The sequence below is a fragment of the Coniosporium apollinis genome, assembly GCF_000281105.1.
Source record: "Coniosporium apollinis CBS 100218 chromosome Unknown supercont1.50, whole genome shotgun sequence".
In the NCBI taxonomy this organism is placed as follows: Eukaryota; Fungi; Ascomycota; class Dothideomycetes; genus Coniosporium; species Coniosporium apollinis.
In genome coordinates this window covers 118,272-136,965 of record NW_006913312.1, presented here as the reverse complement: position 1 = coordinate 136,965, position 18,694 = coordinate 118,272, and the positions used below count along the sequence as shown (strand labels likewise).

Here is an 18,694-nt window from a genome sequence, read left to right as displayed (position 1 = left end):
TCCTTCAACCGGTAGCTCACAGCGTTCTCACGAATAAGTGTGCACGTGAGCGAGAAAGCTTCCTAAGAACTTGTTCGTATTGAATCGCTTATGTACAGCAAGGGGCTGTCAAGGAAAACTTGCTGGTGCTGGCGGATCGAAGGAGGGGACGGTACGTGCTTTAGTGGTGATGCGAAGTGTATGGAAGGTGCTGGTGATAGAGAGGGTCGCCGGATGACGTAGGTAAGAGGTGTAACGTGCGAAGGACGGGGTGTAGGTAAAGTGCGGCTGGAACTGAAGCACTTGCAAACTCAAGCGCGGGTGACGGTAGACGTGCGTAGAGATCGGGAGGAGGAGTTGGTGTTTGTACTGAGGTTGTGCTGGAAAGGGGCCTGAGTGAAGTGAACGCTCCAAGACCTAGCCTGTCGAACCCAGCGCTTTGCCCTTCACAGGAGTTCCAGGTTGCTTTGTCGTCGCGACTGCCTTGAGGAACGATAGTAAACAGCGTCGCGATGCCGGGACGCAGTTGCCGTATGTTGAAACTTTGAGGACGGAAAAGCCGGTGTCAAGTGAAGGAGCAAAGGAAGCCACCGGCAGGCCAGTGCGGAGTAAGATGGGGGCCTTGGCGTACAGTCACATGACCACTCCCTTCAACATCCCATCGCGCTGTGTTTGGGACGTGTTTAGGACGCGTTAGAAGATACACTCGCTGTCTCCTCTCACTGGGAGTTGCACCCAGTCATGATGGAGAGAACGGACAAAGTAGTCCTGTCCAACATCCAGCAATATGCCAGCGAGGTCAGACTTGCGCAGGAACATCAGATGGACATTGATGCGCCAGATCGCGCCGCATTCGAGGCGCGTCTTGACCAGACCGTGAAAGAGCTGGAAGATAGGGTTGCAAGGCAGCGAGCAGCTCTGGATAAAGTAGGCCATGTCATCTTCGTGTTGATCGGGATATAAGTTCGCTTATACAAACACAGCTGCGGGCATCATCAAGCTCGGTTCCAACTACGCCATCTACAGATCCACGAAAGCGACTACATCAATTGCATGTCATAAAGGCGGCTTACGACCGTCTAACAACAGCGGAGCCGAGTCTTCCCAGCAGAGACTCAACGCTGCCGTCTCTATTGGCGACACGCAATATTCAGCAAACAGTATCAGGCACTCAGGCGGCGATTGAAGCCGACCAGAAGAAGCTGAGGCTCACTCAGCAAGACCTACAACGCGAGCAAGCCAACCTGGATGATGCTGAAGCTCTTACAACTGCGCTGGAGAAGCGCGTCGGACATTTACGAGTCCAGCAGCGAGAAAAAGAGCACAGGGATCCCTCTCAAGCTGCTAAAAACCTTTCACGAGAGAAGCAGAAGACGAAGCAACGTTATGGTCAAGAAACTAAAGGCCTGCGTAACGCATTGAATGACTTCATCAACCAGCACCTTGCTGGCATGCTTGCCGCTGAAGAGCTCGGAGGTCCAGTGGTCGGTGACTTGATCGACCTTGACGATGATCTACTGGCGGCTGGTTTTACTTATCAGGGTAAACCGAAAGCTCGTGCAAAGACCAAAGAGAACCTCCAAGGGGCTGACAACCAAAGACGGATTGACGAGTTCTACGAAGGGGCAGAGCAAGGTGGGGGGAACGGACCTCGCAGCGAGAAGGACGCGGCAGCGCAAGAAATCCAACAGCTGATCGATCATCTATTTGAAGCTCTGCTTGGTGAAGCTGGCTCTGGTGTCTACATTGAGCTGGATAGAGATTCGGCCGCCGCTCGGTTTCTGGTCCGGGCCAAGGTGGCACAGTTCCATCCCAAAGACGCTAAGAGGTTGCGGCTTGTTGATTTTGGTCGAGAGCTGGACGACTGATGTAACGAATGCTGGCCAGTCTTTGCCCCTAAGATCGATAAGATTCTCTATCGAAGTAAGTAGAGACGGTGTCCAACATGCAGATCTCGTCCAACTCCGCAGCTGTGGCTGTAAGAGGAAAGTTTTAGTTATCCGCTTGGAGGTCCATTCCGCGTCGATGGTCTATCCCAGGCTGGACGGGTTACGTGTGTGCTCGATGTCCGGCAAGGCACAAAAAAGATAGCGGAAGCTCTAAGGGGGAAAGGATGAGGACATTAATCGGCTATGCCGAGTTATGCAATGATGTATTCTGGCCTACAGAACCGTTCTAGCGACCACCAATCGCGGATCTCAGAATTCACCATATGAATTGCGGCGTCTGTTACGCCGTAGGCATAACTGCTTGGCCTTGCCTCATGTAAGACGATCAGCGGCTTTTCGTTCATTCATTTCTAATGAGGGCATGATCAGCAAATGAATCCGAGCTGAACTGATAATGAGTGCTTATACATAAGACGATGTGAGGGCTGGGCGGAATAGGTTTCATATCACGTGATGAAGACTTAGCGCCAACCGAGCCCACATCGCGAATTTCGCTAGGCGCAGCCAGCAACAACGTCAAGGAACCTCCAACCAGCCCGGAACGCAGTACATCAGTAGCCATGGCCAGTAAGCATGCACGTTCTCGTTTCTTTTCCCAACAGCTGCTGATGATACGACTTGCGCAGAATCAAAGAACTCGTCTCAGCATAATCAGAACAAGAAGGACCACAAGAACGGGTACGCATACCTAGAATCCCTCGACGACCAAGCGCAGTTCCCCAGCACTAGACCGCAAACTGATACAGTCGCTCTACAATAGCATCAAGAAGCCCAAGACCCACCGCTACCCATCCCTCAAGGGCACGGACCCGAAATTCCGAAGAAATCACAGACATGCGCTGCACGGAACGATGAGGGCACTGGTACGTACATCATGGCCTTTGTCTAGGTTGTTGAGGAGAAAGGCAAGGAACTAACGCCGAGGGTGATCACAGAAGGAGGTGAAGGAGGGCAAGCGAGACGCGGCATGAGGGCACTGGACGACTGTACTGAAATCAACTTGCATTGAGCGGCGGGAACGATCAGGCGTCTATGTTATGGCCGGGTTCGACCAGGCTTCTCAATCGAAGCCTTGACGCTTTCGATCTTGAACGATATCATCACTGTCCGTTCCGTTATAGCTCGAGCAACATCTCCCCGTGTCCACCCACCCCACACTCGCCGGTTCGACAATGAGTGTTACGAAGTCAAGGAGCACTAGCTACTGATACCTGCTCGTACCAGGAAGATGACGTCGTCAAAGGCATTTGTGTGTACAGCACCGCGCTTAATTCCATGCGTACTTGCTGAAGGATAACTTCTTCGTGCCAAGAGCTACTGCCCTTTCATTACCAAACATCCTCCCTTCGTTACAATGAGGCGCGGATGCATGAAGGAGGGGCTACATACGTTGCAGATCAATCTCTTTGCCTACTACGGCTTTACATTCAAGTGTCAATAATTTACTAGGATATCTTTGGCGCAGCGGGTAGCAATACTGCCACTGCAACTGCAAATGGTTTGTAAACCTGTATCTACAGAAGCTATTAACGGGTGATGCCTTGAAATCTCACCCTAACGCTCTGTAACAAACTACATTCACCTCCTCTGACGTGACCTTACTTCAGTGAAACCACTTTTCGATTTCAAAAATCCCGTTCTCAGACTCAGGTTCCACGTCACAGAGTTCTTGAAGTGTCCGACATAAGTCCCTCTCCATCTCCACCATCTCACAACGCAATTCCAGTCGCCACTCTTCAGCACAGCTCAGAACAGGCGCCCGGCACACGCGATGGCAGACATCCACCAATGGCGCAAGAAGGTTCCAGCCCGCTCGCGGGCATCAACACCGCAGAGTTACGATGATCTTGACCACCAAAGCGAAGTGGGCTCCGTGGGAGAGAGTCACACACCAAAACGCCGCTCGAGGCCAAAACTCTCAAGCTACATCTCCTACCTGTCCGGCGTGAACGCGAATAGACCTGAATCGCTTTACAAAGCAGAGACGTCCTCTCTGAACCCTTTCGCGCAAGTCAAGCCTCGCGAGGAGATTCGTGCGGTCAACATCGATTCGATGATCGGCTCTCTTCACGCGACGCTTATGCAGAGTCCCTTGCAATCCCTCTCTGCCCAGCACAACAGTCGTCTATTCCACCTGTTCGAAGCATACCGCAACCTGGCTGAAGAGAAGGAAACCCTACAAGCAAAGCTTACAGAAGAGAGGGAGCATCGGCTGGAGATTCTAAGCAACTACTGCGACGCAGAAAACAGATGGCAAGGAGAGGAAGCAGACTACAAAGCGGAAATTCGGAGGCTGGAGCTACTTGTTGCGCAAGGAGAAAAGGGGATTGCGGGTGTCTTCAGAGCAAGACAGGACAGTGTGCTCAAAAAGAGGCAGGGTCGCCAGGACAAGCCCCCTTCAGCCAACCGTCAGACGATGTATGGCTTGGTTGGGGAATCGAAGCCGGCCCAGGACTCCACGAAGGAGAGGCAGACAGGTAAGTCCGCTATTCCTCGAAGCTCCATGATTCGTATCGCTGGAGGCATGCTTTAGGGACGTGGCCAGGCTAACAGCCAGACATAGTTCGCGTGCTTGATCGACCGCAGTCACCCTCTCGCAGAATGACCGTACTATCAAAAAAGCTCTCAATGAGAAGCTTGCGTCACGATCTGCCCTTCGGTACTGCTCCATCGACAACCCACGCGTATTCCCTTGCCGATGTTTCGTACTTAAATGAGAATTATAGTACCACAGATATTGACAATCCGTCTTCCCGTAAACGCTCGAACACTGTCACAAGCGGGAAAGTCTTGTCCCTCTGCGGCTCATCAACCTTCAGTTGCGTGGGCGATCCTCTGCCGGATGAAGTTGAAGGAGACGATGACACAGCTACAGTGACAATCAACAAGGAGTTCCAGGCGCTGCGTAACATGGCCACCATTGTTGCACGCCAGCGAGGTGTCAGCATCGACGATGTGCTTCCATCGCTGGTTGGTCTCTTCACTGGTACCTCTACCTCTACAAGTCAGGCCCTGCCAGAGCCGTCACCGGAGCAGTTCATGCCTCAAACCCGCAATTCACAAGCGCAGACAACCGTGGATCAATCTCGCCGACTCCTACCGGCCCTGTCTAAGTCCAACTTGCTTGTGCTCACCCATGACCTCGATCTACCGATTCACGCTGCTGACTCAATCGTCGAGAGTGTCGTAGCGGATGATATCAGCCGCCAGCTACCGAAAGCCTACATCCGCAAAGGTCGGCGCCCGTTCTCCTTCGAACCCGGGGATGATACCATGGGCGCGCGTCGTGAGAAAGAAGGCAATTTGATGGGCGATCCAGGCTTACAGCCTATCTCAGCATCGAGCAGCCGGGAAGCGACTCCCAGACCATCACTTAGACAATACAAGAGAGTGTCAAGCGGTCACAGTATGTCCAGCTCGCCCACAGATGGACGAAGACCCTCCAAGATACCCAGTCCAGCGCAAGAGCACCCGATGGGTCAACCGCGCCGTGAAGCCTCTACGTCAAGCGTCTGTACGACTATCCTATATCCTCGTGTGGATACAAGCAGGCCAGTATCAGAGCCTAACTCGCTTCGAGGTGGAGGCACTGTAGTGCACAGGGAGTCCGATCGGGCCAGCAAGGTCGCTTCGAATAGGAGCTCCGCGAGCAGCATGAGCGTAGGGGCTCAGCGTGCTACTGATCCCAAGAGTAGTTTAAGGAACAGCACAGCTGCTTTAGCTGCTGCGAGGGCTGCTGAAAGTGGAAGTCGCAGAAGCTCACGCAGTGCTACAGAGAGCGTACGGAAGCATTCGAGCCCGCGACCGAGCGAGAGTGGTACCTAAGCTGTTGGAGAGACTGTCAGTCGTGTCGTACGTGAAACCCCGATATTGGATTCCGCAACGCCGCAGAGACAAACCATCGAGAAGGTGAAGGGCTTCGAGGAGCACTCACTCAGTGCACGAGATGCAAAACAGCGCATGAACAGCTCCGCCAACCTAAGCAGTGGAGGCGAATGGCATGTAGTGTGTGGTATAGTCGTCTTGTAACATTGCACAGCAGCATTCGAGCATCCTGACAGGTCCCAGTGATATGGCTACTGTATCCTCTTTACTATATACGCCTTGGAATGTTGCATTTCTCTTCAGTATGGCGACGGCCAGTATAGTTTGAATACTTCAGAACGCTTGCAAGAACAGTATCGAAGCTCCCCCTCCTGCCACTTGCTCATGGTCATGCCACTGACCTTTGCTATCCGTCTGCTCCGGGGCCGTGATGCTGCTGCCGTTGTTGATCGCCAGCGTAAGGCCTTCTCTCGCTTCCAGATTTCAACTTCTGCTGCACCACATCGATTGCTACCCACACCACAACGTTGTTGCAAACTTGGAAAAAGGTCTAGAACCTTGCTTTGATGCTTTCCTGTTAGCGAAATCTGCACGCCTACGCGTCCTTCTATTTGAACTACGGATCAGCGCATGTGGGAGCAGCAGGCTGGCTGCGCCACATATGCGCCACACATTCATGCGCCACACATTCATGCGCCACAGTCTTTTGGCAATTCTACGCGCAATTTGGCGAGAGGGCGCGTGACGCCTGATCCGACAACGCAACGGATTCTCCGGGAGCGAGCTCGGCGATGGGCTTTTGCAGCAGGCCTGGTGTCCGCTCTGTGCTATTTTAGCGTTGGGCTAGCGATCAGCGCAACTCGCAACAGCTAGGGCTTGGGCCGAGGAGCGCTGCGTTTGCGAACTCCACAGTGATGGACGCCGAGAACAGAACGGCTGGGCTACGACGAGCCTTTGGAGATGCTCGGAAACCGCACGGCGGAAGACCGGGGGCCAATCGACGCAGTAATCGTTGGGAAACCGAGATTTCGAACTGATCTTGATAACGGACGGGTGCGCAATGACGAGCAGCTCGGACAAACGTTCGCTAGAGAAGAGAGGTCGTTGCAAGCGCCCGCTTCTCGTCCCCCTTTCATCTCGCGTTTCTAGAAGATGGGGAATTACTGGGCGTATTATGGCGCGAGCACGAAAAGCGTTTGAAACAACTGAATTTCGCTACAGGAGACAATGATATTACCGTACCATACTCGCCTCGGGCTGACACTTCCCCTGACGGCTGTTACCCGCCGCCCGGCGAGCGCTTGGCGCTGCTTAGTCATGTAACATGTAATTTGAGGTTCATTCGACTCAAGAGGCACCTCAACCCCTTGAACTTACCTGGGCACTGTTGTGAGAAGGTGTCACGGCATGAGATGATGCAGATGTTCGTGATTGAGTTGTCTCCGGCCACAGGATCATATGTGTTGCTGGGTATCCCAGACGGCTCGTCGACGCATCGAAAAGGGGATCGCGAAGAATGCCATCGAATGCGAACCATGGCTCTCGACCCACCGCTCGGGGACCCTAACGTCATGCTCATTTTAATCTGCGTCGGCATCAGAGTGGAGAGAAAACGAGTGGTGATTTGTAGAAGAAGGGCGCCAAACGTCGATATTGTGAAACGGCGAAGATTGGACGGAGGTGGAGGCCGACTCAGCGCTCAAGGGCCATCTGAAAAGTGGGTTGCCGCATTGAAAGCTACCTACTTGTGGGTCTGGAGCTGGACAGGCCCCAGGCAGAGTCGATAGCTCAAAGACACCTCAGGCGATCAGTGCATCAGAGAGCTAAACTGCTACCAATCCATCCTTTTCCCACGGTGCTCACGCTGGCGGAACATGCCGCGGAGGATGCGGTACATGAGCGGCAGCAGTACTCTATACTGGGATGGTTTGATTACCGTGGTTTGATTACCAGAGGCACTTTCGCGGCCCAGCGGCCTCGGCCGTTCTGCGGGCGGGTGCTGCATCTGGGGGATTCCTCAGCCACAGGCTAGCAGAGGTGCAGCAGAGCAGCAGCAGACCTGCATGAGGGATGAGACCATTTCGGTTCTCGTGGCACCGACGATCGCTCCACTCGGGTTAGACAGAGCCTAGACGGAGCCTGGACGGAGCCTGGACGGAGCTACACGGTTTTGGCCATCTGCCGTGCCCATCAACGACCTGCAGCTGCAGCGCTCGAAACCGGCATGGTTGCGTAGGGCTTTGTGGCTCGTGGCGCTGTGGCGGTGCAGCCGTCGTGAAATCGGTTGGAACCCTGAGGCTTGAGGCTTGACAGCAACGCCGCGGACCAAGGACGTCCACGCTCTCTCTCTTGCACTTTCCTCGTCGCTCTTCCGAAGCTCCCTCCTTGGCTCCCATAGCTTGCGCGCCATACCATAGGCGCCGCCGTTTGGCTCATCATCGCTGCTCGGCTGTTAGTCACTCAGGCCTGCGCTGGCACTTTATGTAGCGCACGCGCCCGCCCTCCATCCATCTGCCTGTGGCTTGACCTTCTGCGCCATATCCTATGTCTTGCACTTACACCGACCTAACATCTTCCTGCCAAAAATCAGCCCTCCAGATGCCATTGCGATACTGAGCGTCTTCCTCTCGAGCTTCGTCGAGATGTTTCGGAACAGGTATGTTGTTTGCTTGTGGCTCAGCCATCGCGCTTTCGCTCCACCTCCCCGTCGCGCGCATAACTCCAGCGATGCCATGCCATGTTACCCAAAGAGCTGACAATATCCTAGGACCAACTCGCAAAAGCCGAACGACGAGTTTCTGGCAAGCTTCAAAGCGACCTTTCCACAGCTTACTCAAACCGCCCACTCTGCAGACGCGTTGCGGAGCTCGGCCTCCCTAACGGATGCCCTCGATGTAGCGCTACCGACCCGGTACGTCTGAGCCTGTCGACCACCTCCAGCTTTGCGCTGTCTCAACCTTCCACTCTTAACACTGCCACCCTCCGCATTCCACCATCGTTAGGAAAATCCACAATTTGAATCGTTCGGAAGAATGAAAACATGTCGCTAATATTTACTCATATTTACAGTCCACCTGGTCACGACGAGCTTAAAGATGGAGAGCCAACTCCCAGACCCTCGAATGAACAATGGAGGCTCACGCCGTCTCTCCTCGACCCAAACAGCTTCGCGTTCTCGAACTTCGCCGCTCAGCCGCCTGGTTACTACACGCCAACCCCCGGTGGGACGAACACTCTCTACCACAGCCAGGCCGGAGACCTTCACACTCCGGGCTTCAGTTTCGGCTTAGGCACTCCCTTGTCACTACCCACCTCCGAAGGCGCCCTCCATGCTGGACAAACGTCTTCCGCGGGCGTTCCGGCTTTCAACCCTCACGCCATTGCTCATCATCATTTCCAGAACCAAAATCCATTCGCGCTTCATCAACATCAGAGCTTCGCACCGCATCAGTTCTCTCATCAGCCGACCACGTTCGAACCTATGATCCAATCGCGTAACGACGGAATCACCGATTCGAAGTTTGTAGACGTTGAGATGCAGGGGCATTCTCCCATCTTGACTTTTCCATCCCAGGCGTATGAAGACAACATGTGTCAGCTCCGATCGCATCAACCAGTCGAACAGTAAGTTTGGATATCCTGATGTGGCTTTGTTTATTCTACTGCTCATGCTGACATCGATTAGCTTCCGATATCATGTCACGCTCAATGCGCCAACTGCCATGATCAAGCAGTCCGACGAGATTCCTGTGACTTACCTCAACAAAGGCCAAGCTTACTCAGTCTCAATCGTTGACACGAACCCTACTCTGGTATCGAACGTTCCGATGAAGTACCGCACCTTCATTCGCATCTCTTTTGAGGACGAGCAACAGCGGCAACGACCGGGAGCCTGCTGGCAGTTGTGGAAAGAAGGCCGCGGAACCAACGAAGCGCACCAACGCGGCGGCAGGCTCCAGGCTGTCGAGTTCGTGGACCCAAATCAGGCTGTCGGAGACATGTCTGGCCGCCCTCGAATCGAGCTTGAGTCGGCTTCGTTTGACGGCTTCTGCGTGACATGGAGTCCGTCTCCAAACGCGCCAGCAGAATTTTCGGTCGCCGTTCGCTTCAACTTCTTGTCTACGGACTTCAGCCACTCCAAAGGCGTGAAGGGTATACCAGTGAGACTTTGCGCGAAGACCCATCTCCTCACGGATGAGGCAGCATCTCCACCTGAGTCAGGGATCCCAGAGACTTGCTACTGCAAGGTCAAGCTCTTCAGGGACCATGGTGCCGAGCGAAAGCTATCCAACGACGTTGCGCACGTGAAGAAGACGATCGACAAGCTCAAGCAGCAGATATCACAGGCCGAGTCCGGCTTGAAAGAGTTTGGGAAACGGAAGCGTAGTGGATCCGTCGCCAAGATGAGCGCCAGCAATAGACCCGGCAAGGTTCCAAAGCATAAGAGGACATGGTCAATGGATTCGTCAAGCTCAACCGGGAACCGCGCGCCCCCTGAAGAGGACTTGCATTCCAAGCTCGCGACGCTGCAGGATATGTTCACTTCGACTAGGCCGGCAAGCGTCCTCTACCTCCGTGGCGAAGAACTAGACGATCCGGATCTGCATCCAGTTCACCTGTCCGGCGAACCTCAGGACTTGACGAAGGTTGAGCCGATCCAGGATACTTCGATGTGGGAGAGACAGAGCGTTCATACTACCGGGACTGGCTCGATCGTTTCTCCAACCCCAAGCTCTCAGTCTCTGCATTCAAGTGGTCATGGTCGGCGGAGCTCGACTTTCCAACATCCCTCAGCATTCAACCCGCCGTCCAGAGTTTCGTCGGGCGAGTGGCGCAGCATGCCTCAGACTGCGACTGGGGATCTTCAGCCAGCGGCCACGCAGCAAATGAGCCCGTCCAACCTGCCGATAAAACTACGGAAGGCACACTCAGACGAACATGGAACCTTGTCGGGTTGGATCGAAGCTGTTGGTGTAGACTACTCGTATCAACCTCCTCCAGAGCGGGTGATCAAACCAGGTGAGCATCATTGTCGTAACCCAATCTAGAGCATCTTTTAACAGAATGCAGTGGCATGCCTCTACGTTCAGCCTCGGATCGTTGGGAGCGTCCCCGAGGACCACTACTACAGGGCTGTGTATCTCATCCAACGCACAGTGAAAGACCTTGTGAATGGCATCGCGATGAAGAGCAAGATCGAGCCTACCAAGGTCGTCCGGACCATTCGAGTAACGTCCAAAGGACTACACGTTCTCGTTGACGAGGACGCTGTACAAGAAATCCCCGAAGGCCAAGACATAATAGCAGAATTCTACGCGCTCAAGCCTCACTCCCCCATACGACGAGAGTGGGACTCCGGCCCAACGGATGTGCAAGTCGACGGAGACCTCGGCGCACTCGAGAACATTACCTCTGCTGGCTACGAATTGAGGCTCATCTACTGAAGGTGTCCGCCCGCTTCCATTTGTCCCATCTAACGACCGGTTACGAACTGTACTATTCTCGAGCCAAACGCTGCAGCGGATGCGACCAGGCGGCTGTGCCCTTGCACCTTTGGCGTTATATCAATTGAGATACCAGAGTCCTGTATGCTCTTACTTCAAGATACCCCTTCGATTTCTGGTTTGGTTTCAAGTACACACTATGAAGCTTCTCGGCACTTAGCGGCGGGTTCATGTCTCTCGTTCTATTGCTGCATTTGCTGAAATTGATTGACAATGTCTCAAGTTTGCTGAGTCTGTCTGTTTTCCTTTGGTGGATAATTACGGGCTACTTGGGTTCGGCCTTTCAGAGCCACCCACATCGGATATGGCGGAGATACCCCTGTTATTAGGCTATGCATTTCTATTCGATGCGACAAAATTCAATTCCCTTTCCGCATTCTGGCGGCATACCAATTAGAACAGTACACATAGTTGATATGGAATCACCTCACCCCTCATCATGTCATGATCCTGTTACATCCTACAAATTATCGCGTCACTGTTTCGTGTTTGATTACGATGATCATCGTAGGGTTACCCTTCCCAAGCTCGATCAACCAGTCGCTCCGCGGCAACTCACCAGCATCCCGCCGACACATCTTGGGTCGTGGCGCCTTGTGCGACCAGGAAGTCCCTTGCGTGTATCTTTCAGGACTGGTGACATTACCATCCTCGATCTGTCCAGCTTCGATCCCCCTTTGCAGAAGGACGCGCAAACATCGCCACAGCCTGAAGATCAGTTTTCCCATGTCGCTTCTGCTCTATTATTGTTCTCATCAAGAGAAGGCCCCCCAGCTCCCACTGGCCAGCCTCCGGACCGCCAACGCTCAGCGCCTGGGCACCGCAACTCTAACAGCGGCATCTTGGCTCGCTCGTCCCGTCGCGATACAACGCTCTCCATCCGTCAGGCCATCCACACAAGCCAGCGCACGCCAAAAATTCCGCATGCGACACGATGTGGGATTTCCATCGCGCACCCAATAAGCACGCTGTTTCCGGTCATCCGCCCCGCCATACGAAACACGATCGTCGCTCCTCCTGCCCGTTCCATACCCAAGCGGAGTTCTCGGGACGCGCCCCAGCCACAGCACTCGCCACAGCGAACGTCCCACCATCGCTCTGGCCGAGAGCGCGCAAGGGTGCCAGCGCAGCGCTCAATCCCGGATCCTGGGCAGGCCAAGCGGCGGTGTGGCGCTTGGATGCTTGGGGTTTGCGGTTCTCGTGATGCACGTCTCGTGACATGAGTGGCTGGAGCTGCTCGCCGCCTTCGGCTGTTTGGGAAGATCCCAAATGGAAAGCGCGCTGATCGGTGATCACCACAGATGCTATTTTTGCGGTCGTCTCAGACTTTTTGAGTTGTGGCGGTGAAGCGAGCATCGGCTCGTTTTGCACGCGATGGACGATCCTTTTCTGTTGATCTCGCAGCCGAAAAAGCAACAACGATGTGGCTGACGTGGCCCAGCTTCGCGCGCAAGCCACTCGACCCCCGTGCCTTCGCCCCCTCTCCTGGATCGCAAGCAACTCAATCGCTTTCCCATCCGCCAGGTTGCTGAAAACCGCTCTTCCTGCAGGACGACATCATGAGCTCCTCGCATCCATTTCTCAGCATCACTCTGCGCGATTTTCCCCCTCTCGATGTCGAAAGGCCTGGAAGGCAGGCCCAAAACGCGGCACCCGAAGGCCTCAGGAGCTCGTCCCCGCCGCCAAACAAGGGTGAACGCTGAACCGTGGTCAACGAATCTCAGTGCCGTTCTCTTTCCAACACGTGGGAGACGGAATTTTGCTGCACCGCCACAGGCTCTTTTTGGGCGTGCTTTCTAAGACTGCTTTTGCTTGGGGGGGTTTGGCAATTCCTTCTTCAGGGCAGATGCGTCTTGGTTCGTCATGCCGCCCTCTTCCACGGATCCCTCGGAACCATGGTTGGGCATGTTGGCCCGCGGAGCCCGTTGGCTGCCGGTTTGGTACCGATCCCGAGCGTTGCGGGTGATGCGTCTGGATCAAGCAGCTGTCAAGATGCACCATACCGCAAGGGGAAATATACGTAAGGTACCGTTTTCTTTGTCTCAAAGGGGAATTCGTCCGCCGGAGAAGCTCAGAGGACACCGCCACAGGAACCCCGCATTAGCAAGCCGTTATGTAAAACGCAGCGAATGGCGGTGATGAGGTAAGGAGCTTCTTCTCATCTCCATTTCTCCACGTTCGTTTCTTCCCCGCCTCGACGACGGAGAGAGCCGCGCGTATTGTATTTTGTAACACTACGAAATAGAGCAATGATGGTAGCCAAGCTGCTTGCTGTGCTTCAACTGCTATTCTAAAGAAAACTCATCTCCGAGGAGATTTCGCGGATTTATTGCTCAAATCTGCAGACGAAGCCCAGGGAAGGCCCGAGACCGTTGCAGCAATATCAATATTCACTTTACCATCTGCATGACAACGCCGGCCTCATTACGGCGGCTCTCGACCAGGAGGAGCGATATTGGCAACTAAGAACGTGAGACGGGCCTTAGAGTCAGGCCGTCTGCTTGATCGTAATTGACACTGCAGTAGTTCCCCTGTGTCTTGCGCGCAGCTAAATTATCTGACAGCGAGTCGGATAAGGGACCAAAGGGATGAGACGAAGATAATAAGTCGCTTAGAGCAAGTTCGCTCTGCTGGAACAGTCTCCAATAAGATCCTTCTTTTTTGTGAACTCGTTCATTCATATCTCAGTTCTGTTGCGTGAAGCATTTCTACAGTGTGTTCTCAACAAAACAAAGCGTACTAGCGGCTGTCGCTCACTACCCAAGACCAACGCCTTCACGCCTCTACCAACATTCCAACTCAAGGTGTCAGTCAAACCAGAAGAACCTATGCCCGACCAACAACATAATCCCGATTCTCTATGGTGACACTCTTGGTCTGCAACTGATTAGCCGCTCAACTCTAGCAGAGAGCCTTTCTTCAACGGGGACTTACCATGTGATTGACCTTGTAAACTCCGACCAACCGCGATGCGAGCTCAAACATGTTGTTCCGTAGAGATATAACGATGAATTGCGCATTCTTCGTCCTCTCCTTGATGTAACTTGCAACAATAGAGACCTATCATTTACACGTCAGCACTGTTCCCATAAGCAAAAGCCAGTCCGCGCAATACTCACATTCCTAAAGTCCAGCGCCGCATCAATCTCATCCATGACGTACAACGGCGTCGGCTTATAGTGATGCAGCGCAAACACCAGCGCGAGGGAACTCAGGGTCTTCTCGCCTCCACTCAGATTGCTAATGTTCTTCCAGCTCTTCTTCGGCGGCATCACGCTGAACAAGATCCCCTCGGAGAACGGATCCAGGCTGTCCACGAGCTCGAGCTCCGCGTTGCCGCCCATGGTAATCATCTGGTACATCTCTTTCAGACGGAGCGAGATGGTGCTGAAGCCCTCCATGAACCCTTCCAGCCGCAGCCGCCGCAGGTCGTCGCAGCGCTTCTTCGCGGCATCGCGTTCGGCGATGGCGGCGGCGAGGTCGGCGCTGCGGGATGTGTGCTCTTCGGCGCGGCGGCGGTATTCGGCGAGAACGCCGAGCTCGACGTTGGTGTTTTGGGTCTTCTCTTCCAGCGCTGCGATCTCGGCTTTCAGAGCGTTCTTGTCCATGTCTTGTAGCTCGTCTTTGGTGTAGGTCGGCAGAGCGTCGGCTTCCTGCTCCTCGCCGAGGTCGCTGATGTTCTGGATGGTCAGCTTGCTGAGCTTGTCCTGCCAGTGCCGCAGCCGCTTTTGGTTTTCGGCGAGCGTCTTTTGGTTCTCTTCCAGCTGGTTGCGCATGTCGATTTCGATGCCGCGTGTCTCATTGAGCTCGGCTGTTTTAACATCGAGTTCGGATTTCAGCGCTTGGAGCTCTTCCTTCTTCGCCTCGAGCGCTTCTTGGGCTTCTTCTGCTTGTTGGCGCGAGCCCGAGGCGTCCTTGTTTTGGTCCTTCATGGCTTGATCTGCCTTCTCAAGTTCCACAGCGAGGCCGTCGAGCTCTGCGGTGGCTTCAGCGTAAGCTTTCTCATGCTTCGTCTTCTGCTTCTCGGCCTTGGCCTTCGCAACTTCCGCTGTCGACATCTCCTCGGTGAGCGTGTCAATCTGCTCTTTCAGACCGTCGACTTTGGCTTTTTGACCACGCAGCTTGACACCGCCAATCTCCATGATTTTGTCCTGGAGAACCTTGATTTCTTCCTCGACGCCTGCGGTCTCGGCGTGCAGTTTAGCAACCTCCCTCTCCAAGCCCGTGATGCTCTTCTCAAGGGCGCCAATCCGGCTCTTGTCCGACTTCGTCATCCCCTGCTCAGCGCCGAGCTCCTGAATCCGGCGTTGAGCATCCGCGATATTCCGGTCAAAGCTCCCAAGCTCGAGCGCCAGCTTCTGTGCTTTAGTTTCAAGTTGCGGAATCTGATCCTTTAGCGCTCGCAAAGCTGCATCGGCGTCTCGCTGCTGTCGCTGGAGCTCCGCGTACGTCTGCTCTAGCTGGTCCCGATCAACCTCTAGCTTCGCCACCTGATCCTTTGACACGTCGGCGGCGAGCTTGCTGGACATGCCGCCCTTTGCGACGCGCATGCCGCCACCGCTCATTGTGCCGGACTTGTCGATTAGCTGCCCATCAAGCGTGACGACGCGCCATCGTTTCGCTCCGTAGGCGATTCGGTTGGCTTGCTCGAGGTCCTTAGCCACGAGAGTGTTCTGGAGGACGCTGTAGAATGCTGGGAGGAACCTTTCGTTTTTCGACTTTACTAGGTCGAACAAGCGCGGGACGTTTTCGGGCGTCTCGATGGCGGAGAGATCGCGCTTTGGGAGTCGGTCAAGGAGGATGAAGTTTGCTCGGCCGAGATTGTTCTTGCGGAGGTAGTCGATGCATTGCTGACCGACTTCGACCGAGTCGACTACTAGATTGTCCAGGGATGGACAAGCTGTGGATATAGCAACGTCGTACTTCTGGTCGATAGCTCCAAGGTTGCCGAGGCGGCCGTGGAAGCCATCGATACGACCAGACTCCTTTAGTCGCATAAGGCCTGTGAGCACGTTGCCCTGTGTCTGGGTCGCGGAGAGACTGGCACGAGCTTCGTCTGCTTTCTGCCGCGCCCCTGAGACTCTGGAGCGGATTGCTGGCTCCTTCTTCGCTAGGTCTTCGATCTCAGCTTGCACCCTCTGCATGTCCTTCTCGACCTGTCGCTTTTGGGTCTTGCACTCCTCGAGTTCTGCGGCTTTGCTTTCTTTCGATTCTTCGAAGGCGGCGATCTTGGCTTGCACCTCTTCGATTGCCTTTGCGCCGGCATTGTCCTTCTCCCGAAGAATCTCCAACTCGCTCTGCGCAACAGCGATGGCAGACTGCTTCTCGTTGATCTTCTCGTTCCACGGCTCTAAGCTCTTCTGCTTCGCGGCGATCTGATCACTGATACCTTGCGTCTTGCCTTTGAGGCTGTCTCTAATCTTCGCTAGCTCCTTTTCCTCCCGCTGCATCTCGTGCTCTAGCTCCTCGATCTGGCCAGTGTTGCGAGCAATGTCATCGGTGCATTGCTTCGTACTTGTGTCCGCCTCTGCTATTGCGGACTTGCTCGACTGCAGCGACTTTTCGAGGTTCTTTTGCTTGCCGGACAGAAACTTCTTCTTCTCCTCGAACTTGACTGTCTCCTTATCCAGTTTTGCGACCTCCTTGATCACGGCCTCGGTCTGCTTCTGCAGTTGGTCGTACTCCTTCGAACCGGCCTTATAACGCTTCTCCAGCGTCTTGATCTCCTCCTCATTGCCCTGATGCTTCAGCAGCTCCTCCTCGAGCTGCCCTTGCATCTGCCCTACAGCCTCCTCCATGACCCCTATATTGTCCTCGCAGTCAACCACGAAGACCTGCCACAGTGCCGCCCGTTTGCTTGCTAGTTCGTTCTCATCCCTCACAAACTCCAGCGCCTTCTCCTTCTTGTCTTCTAGCGCGTCCCGCTCCTTCTCCACGTGAGCCACCCGCCCCTGCTTCTCCTGACAGACTTCATTCAGCGTCTCGGTCGCCGCCGCGCTCTCCTCAATCCCAGCCTTGTACCGCGACGTCCCGATAATGTCTTCTAGGTACTCGAGCAGCCCGTCGTCGTGCTCAGAGGCCGCCTTCGGCTTCATCTGCGCGATGGACTCGACCTCGCCCTGGAGGATCAAGAAGCGCTTGTGGTCGAGGTCCACGCCGCGGTCACGCAGTAGAGTCGTCACGGCTGTGAAGTTGGACTCGGAGTTGTTGATGTAGTATTTGGAGGCGTTGTTCTTGAAGGCGCGCCGCGAGATGACGAGAGTGGAGTCAAGGACCACTTCGTGCTGGCCGTTGGGCAGGTCGCGGACTTCTTGGAAGTGGACGGAGACTTCGCAGTGGTCGAGGTCGGGGTATGCGGCGCTGTTGTGGATGAGGGCGCTGATTTTGCCCTGCCTCATCTTAGACGCCCGGAAGCCGAACACGAAGAGGAGGGAGTCGATGACATTGGATTTGCCGGAACCGTTAGGCCCAACGACGGAGGAGAAGGAAGCGTGGAAGGGACCGACTTCTTGCCGGCCTGCGTAGGATTTGAAGTTAGTGAGGACGAGGTGCGTTATTACTGTTCGTGATCTAGGCGCTGTTGGTTCCTGCGAGGAAGGTGGTAGAGTAGTCGTTGCTCGGGTGCGGACGACGATGTCCATGGGCTTTTCTGGCATGGCAGGTCTTGCTTCATCTTTTCGTGGCGATGGAACTGGCGTCCGCTCGTTGACGGCCGTCTCCGTAATGTCTGCTAGGGGCGTATCATGCCTCCCCACTATGGGCTCCGGGCTCGCAGAAGGCTGGGGCGTAGGCAACGGAGGAGGTAGTTCCGGAACGTCTGTGAGATCCGGCGCAATAGACACGCTCACCCTGCTCTTCCTCTTCTGCCTTAACGTCTGCCGTTTCTTTGGTGATGGAGCCTTGATCGGTGATATGGGCTCAGGCGGCATGCTCTCTGCGGGACTAAATATCTGGCTTGGCTCGACTGACTCCCCGGTTCGTGTGCGCCGGGTACGGGTTGTTGTGCGTGGGGTTTGTGCCTCTGATGCATCTGTAGTCTTTCGCCGTGCCGTCCGCCGTGCTGTACGCTGAGGCGCTGGTGTGAACTCTTCCTCGCTGTCATCTTCAATACTCTGTTGCGGGGCGGACTGGTCCTCTTCTGCATCGGAGGAATCGATGACGCGGGCTCGGCGGGTTGCGGCGCGGCGTGAGGGACGAGCCGGCGATACTGAAGCCATTGCGACTGCGTAAATCAGGCCGTAGGATCAGTAGAGGAGTTGGCTGTGTAGATTGGCGGCTGTCTGTCATGCGAGCGGTTCTCTGTTTACAATGTCAACATCGGATACTTAGCACCGAGAACGCCGACTTTCTGCAACACGCATCCACGCGAACACGTGCCCTGCTCTCTTCTTCGCTTCGAGTCGATCATGGAGTAACTGGTAGACAACACGACATGTA

At 54.7% G+C, this 18,694-nt stretch overlaps 5 protein-coding genes across 5 annotated transcripts; 4 read left to right on the top strand and 1 right to left on the bottom strand.

The window, feature by feature from the left end:
- Window positions 1-723: 723 nt before the first annotated feature.
- On the top strand, window positions 724-1,847 carry W97_08205 (uncharacterized protein; the record flags this gene model as incomplete). Its single annotated transcript, XM_007786074.1, has 2 exons — window positions 724-906; window positions 963-1,847. The coding sequence occupies 2 exons, from the start codon at window positions 724-726 to the stop codon at window positions 1,845-1,847; spliced, it is 1,068 nt and encodes a 355-aa protein (XP_007784264.1).
- A 641-nt stretch (window positions 1,848-2,488) lies between these two features.
- On the top strand, window positions 2,489-2,899 carry W97_08204 (60S ribosomal protein L29; the record flags this gene model as incomplete). The annotated part of the gene is made up of 4 exons (XM_007786073.1): window positions 2,489-2,495; window positions 2,555-2,606; window positions 2,689-2,791; window positions 2,864-2,899. 4 exons carry the CDS (start codon window positions 2,489-2,491, stop codon window positions 2,897-2,899), a joined length of 198 nt encoding a protein of 65 aa, XP_007784263.1.
- Window positions 2,900-3,699: 800 nt separating this feature from the next.
- Window positions 3,700-5,523, top strand: W97_08203 (uncharacterized protein; the record flags this gene model as incomplete). Its single annotated transcript, XM_007786072.1, has 3 exons — window positions 3,700-4,405; window positions 4,492-5,334; window positions 5,384-5,523. The coding sequence occupies 3 exons, from the start codon at window positions 3,700-3,702 to the stop codon at window positions 5,521-5,523; spliced, it is 1,689 nt and encodes a 562-aa protein (XP_007784262.1).
- Window positions 5,524-9,234: 3,711 nt separating this feature from the next.
- On the top strand, window positions 9,235-11,197 carry W97_08202 (uncharacterized protein; the record flags this gene model as incomplete). The annotated part of the gene is made up of 3 exons (XM_007786071.1): window positions 9,235-9,377; window positions 9,439-10,772; window positions 10,824-11,197. 3 exons carry the CDS (start codon window positions 9,235-9,237, stop codon window positions 11,195-11,197), a joined length of 1,851 nt encoding a protein of 616 aa, XP_007784261.1.
- Window positions 11,198-14,083: 2,886 nt separating this feature from the next.
- On the bottom strand, window positions 14,084-18,474 carry W97_08201 (uncharacterized protein; the record flags this gene model as incomplete). The annotated part of the gene is made up of 3 exons (XM_007786070.1): window positions 14,084-14,134; window positions 14,192-14,317; window positions 14,377-18,474. 3 exons carry the CDS (start codon window positions 18,472-18,474, stop codon window positions 14,084-14,086), a joined length of 4,275 nt encoding a protein of 1,424 aa, XP_007784260.1.
- Between the last annotated feature and the right edge of the window lie 220 nt (window positions 18,475-18,694).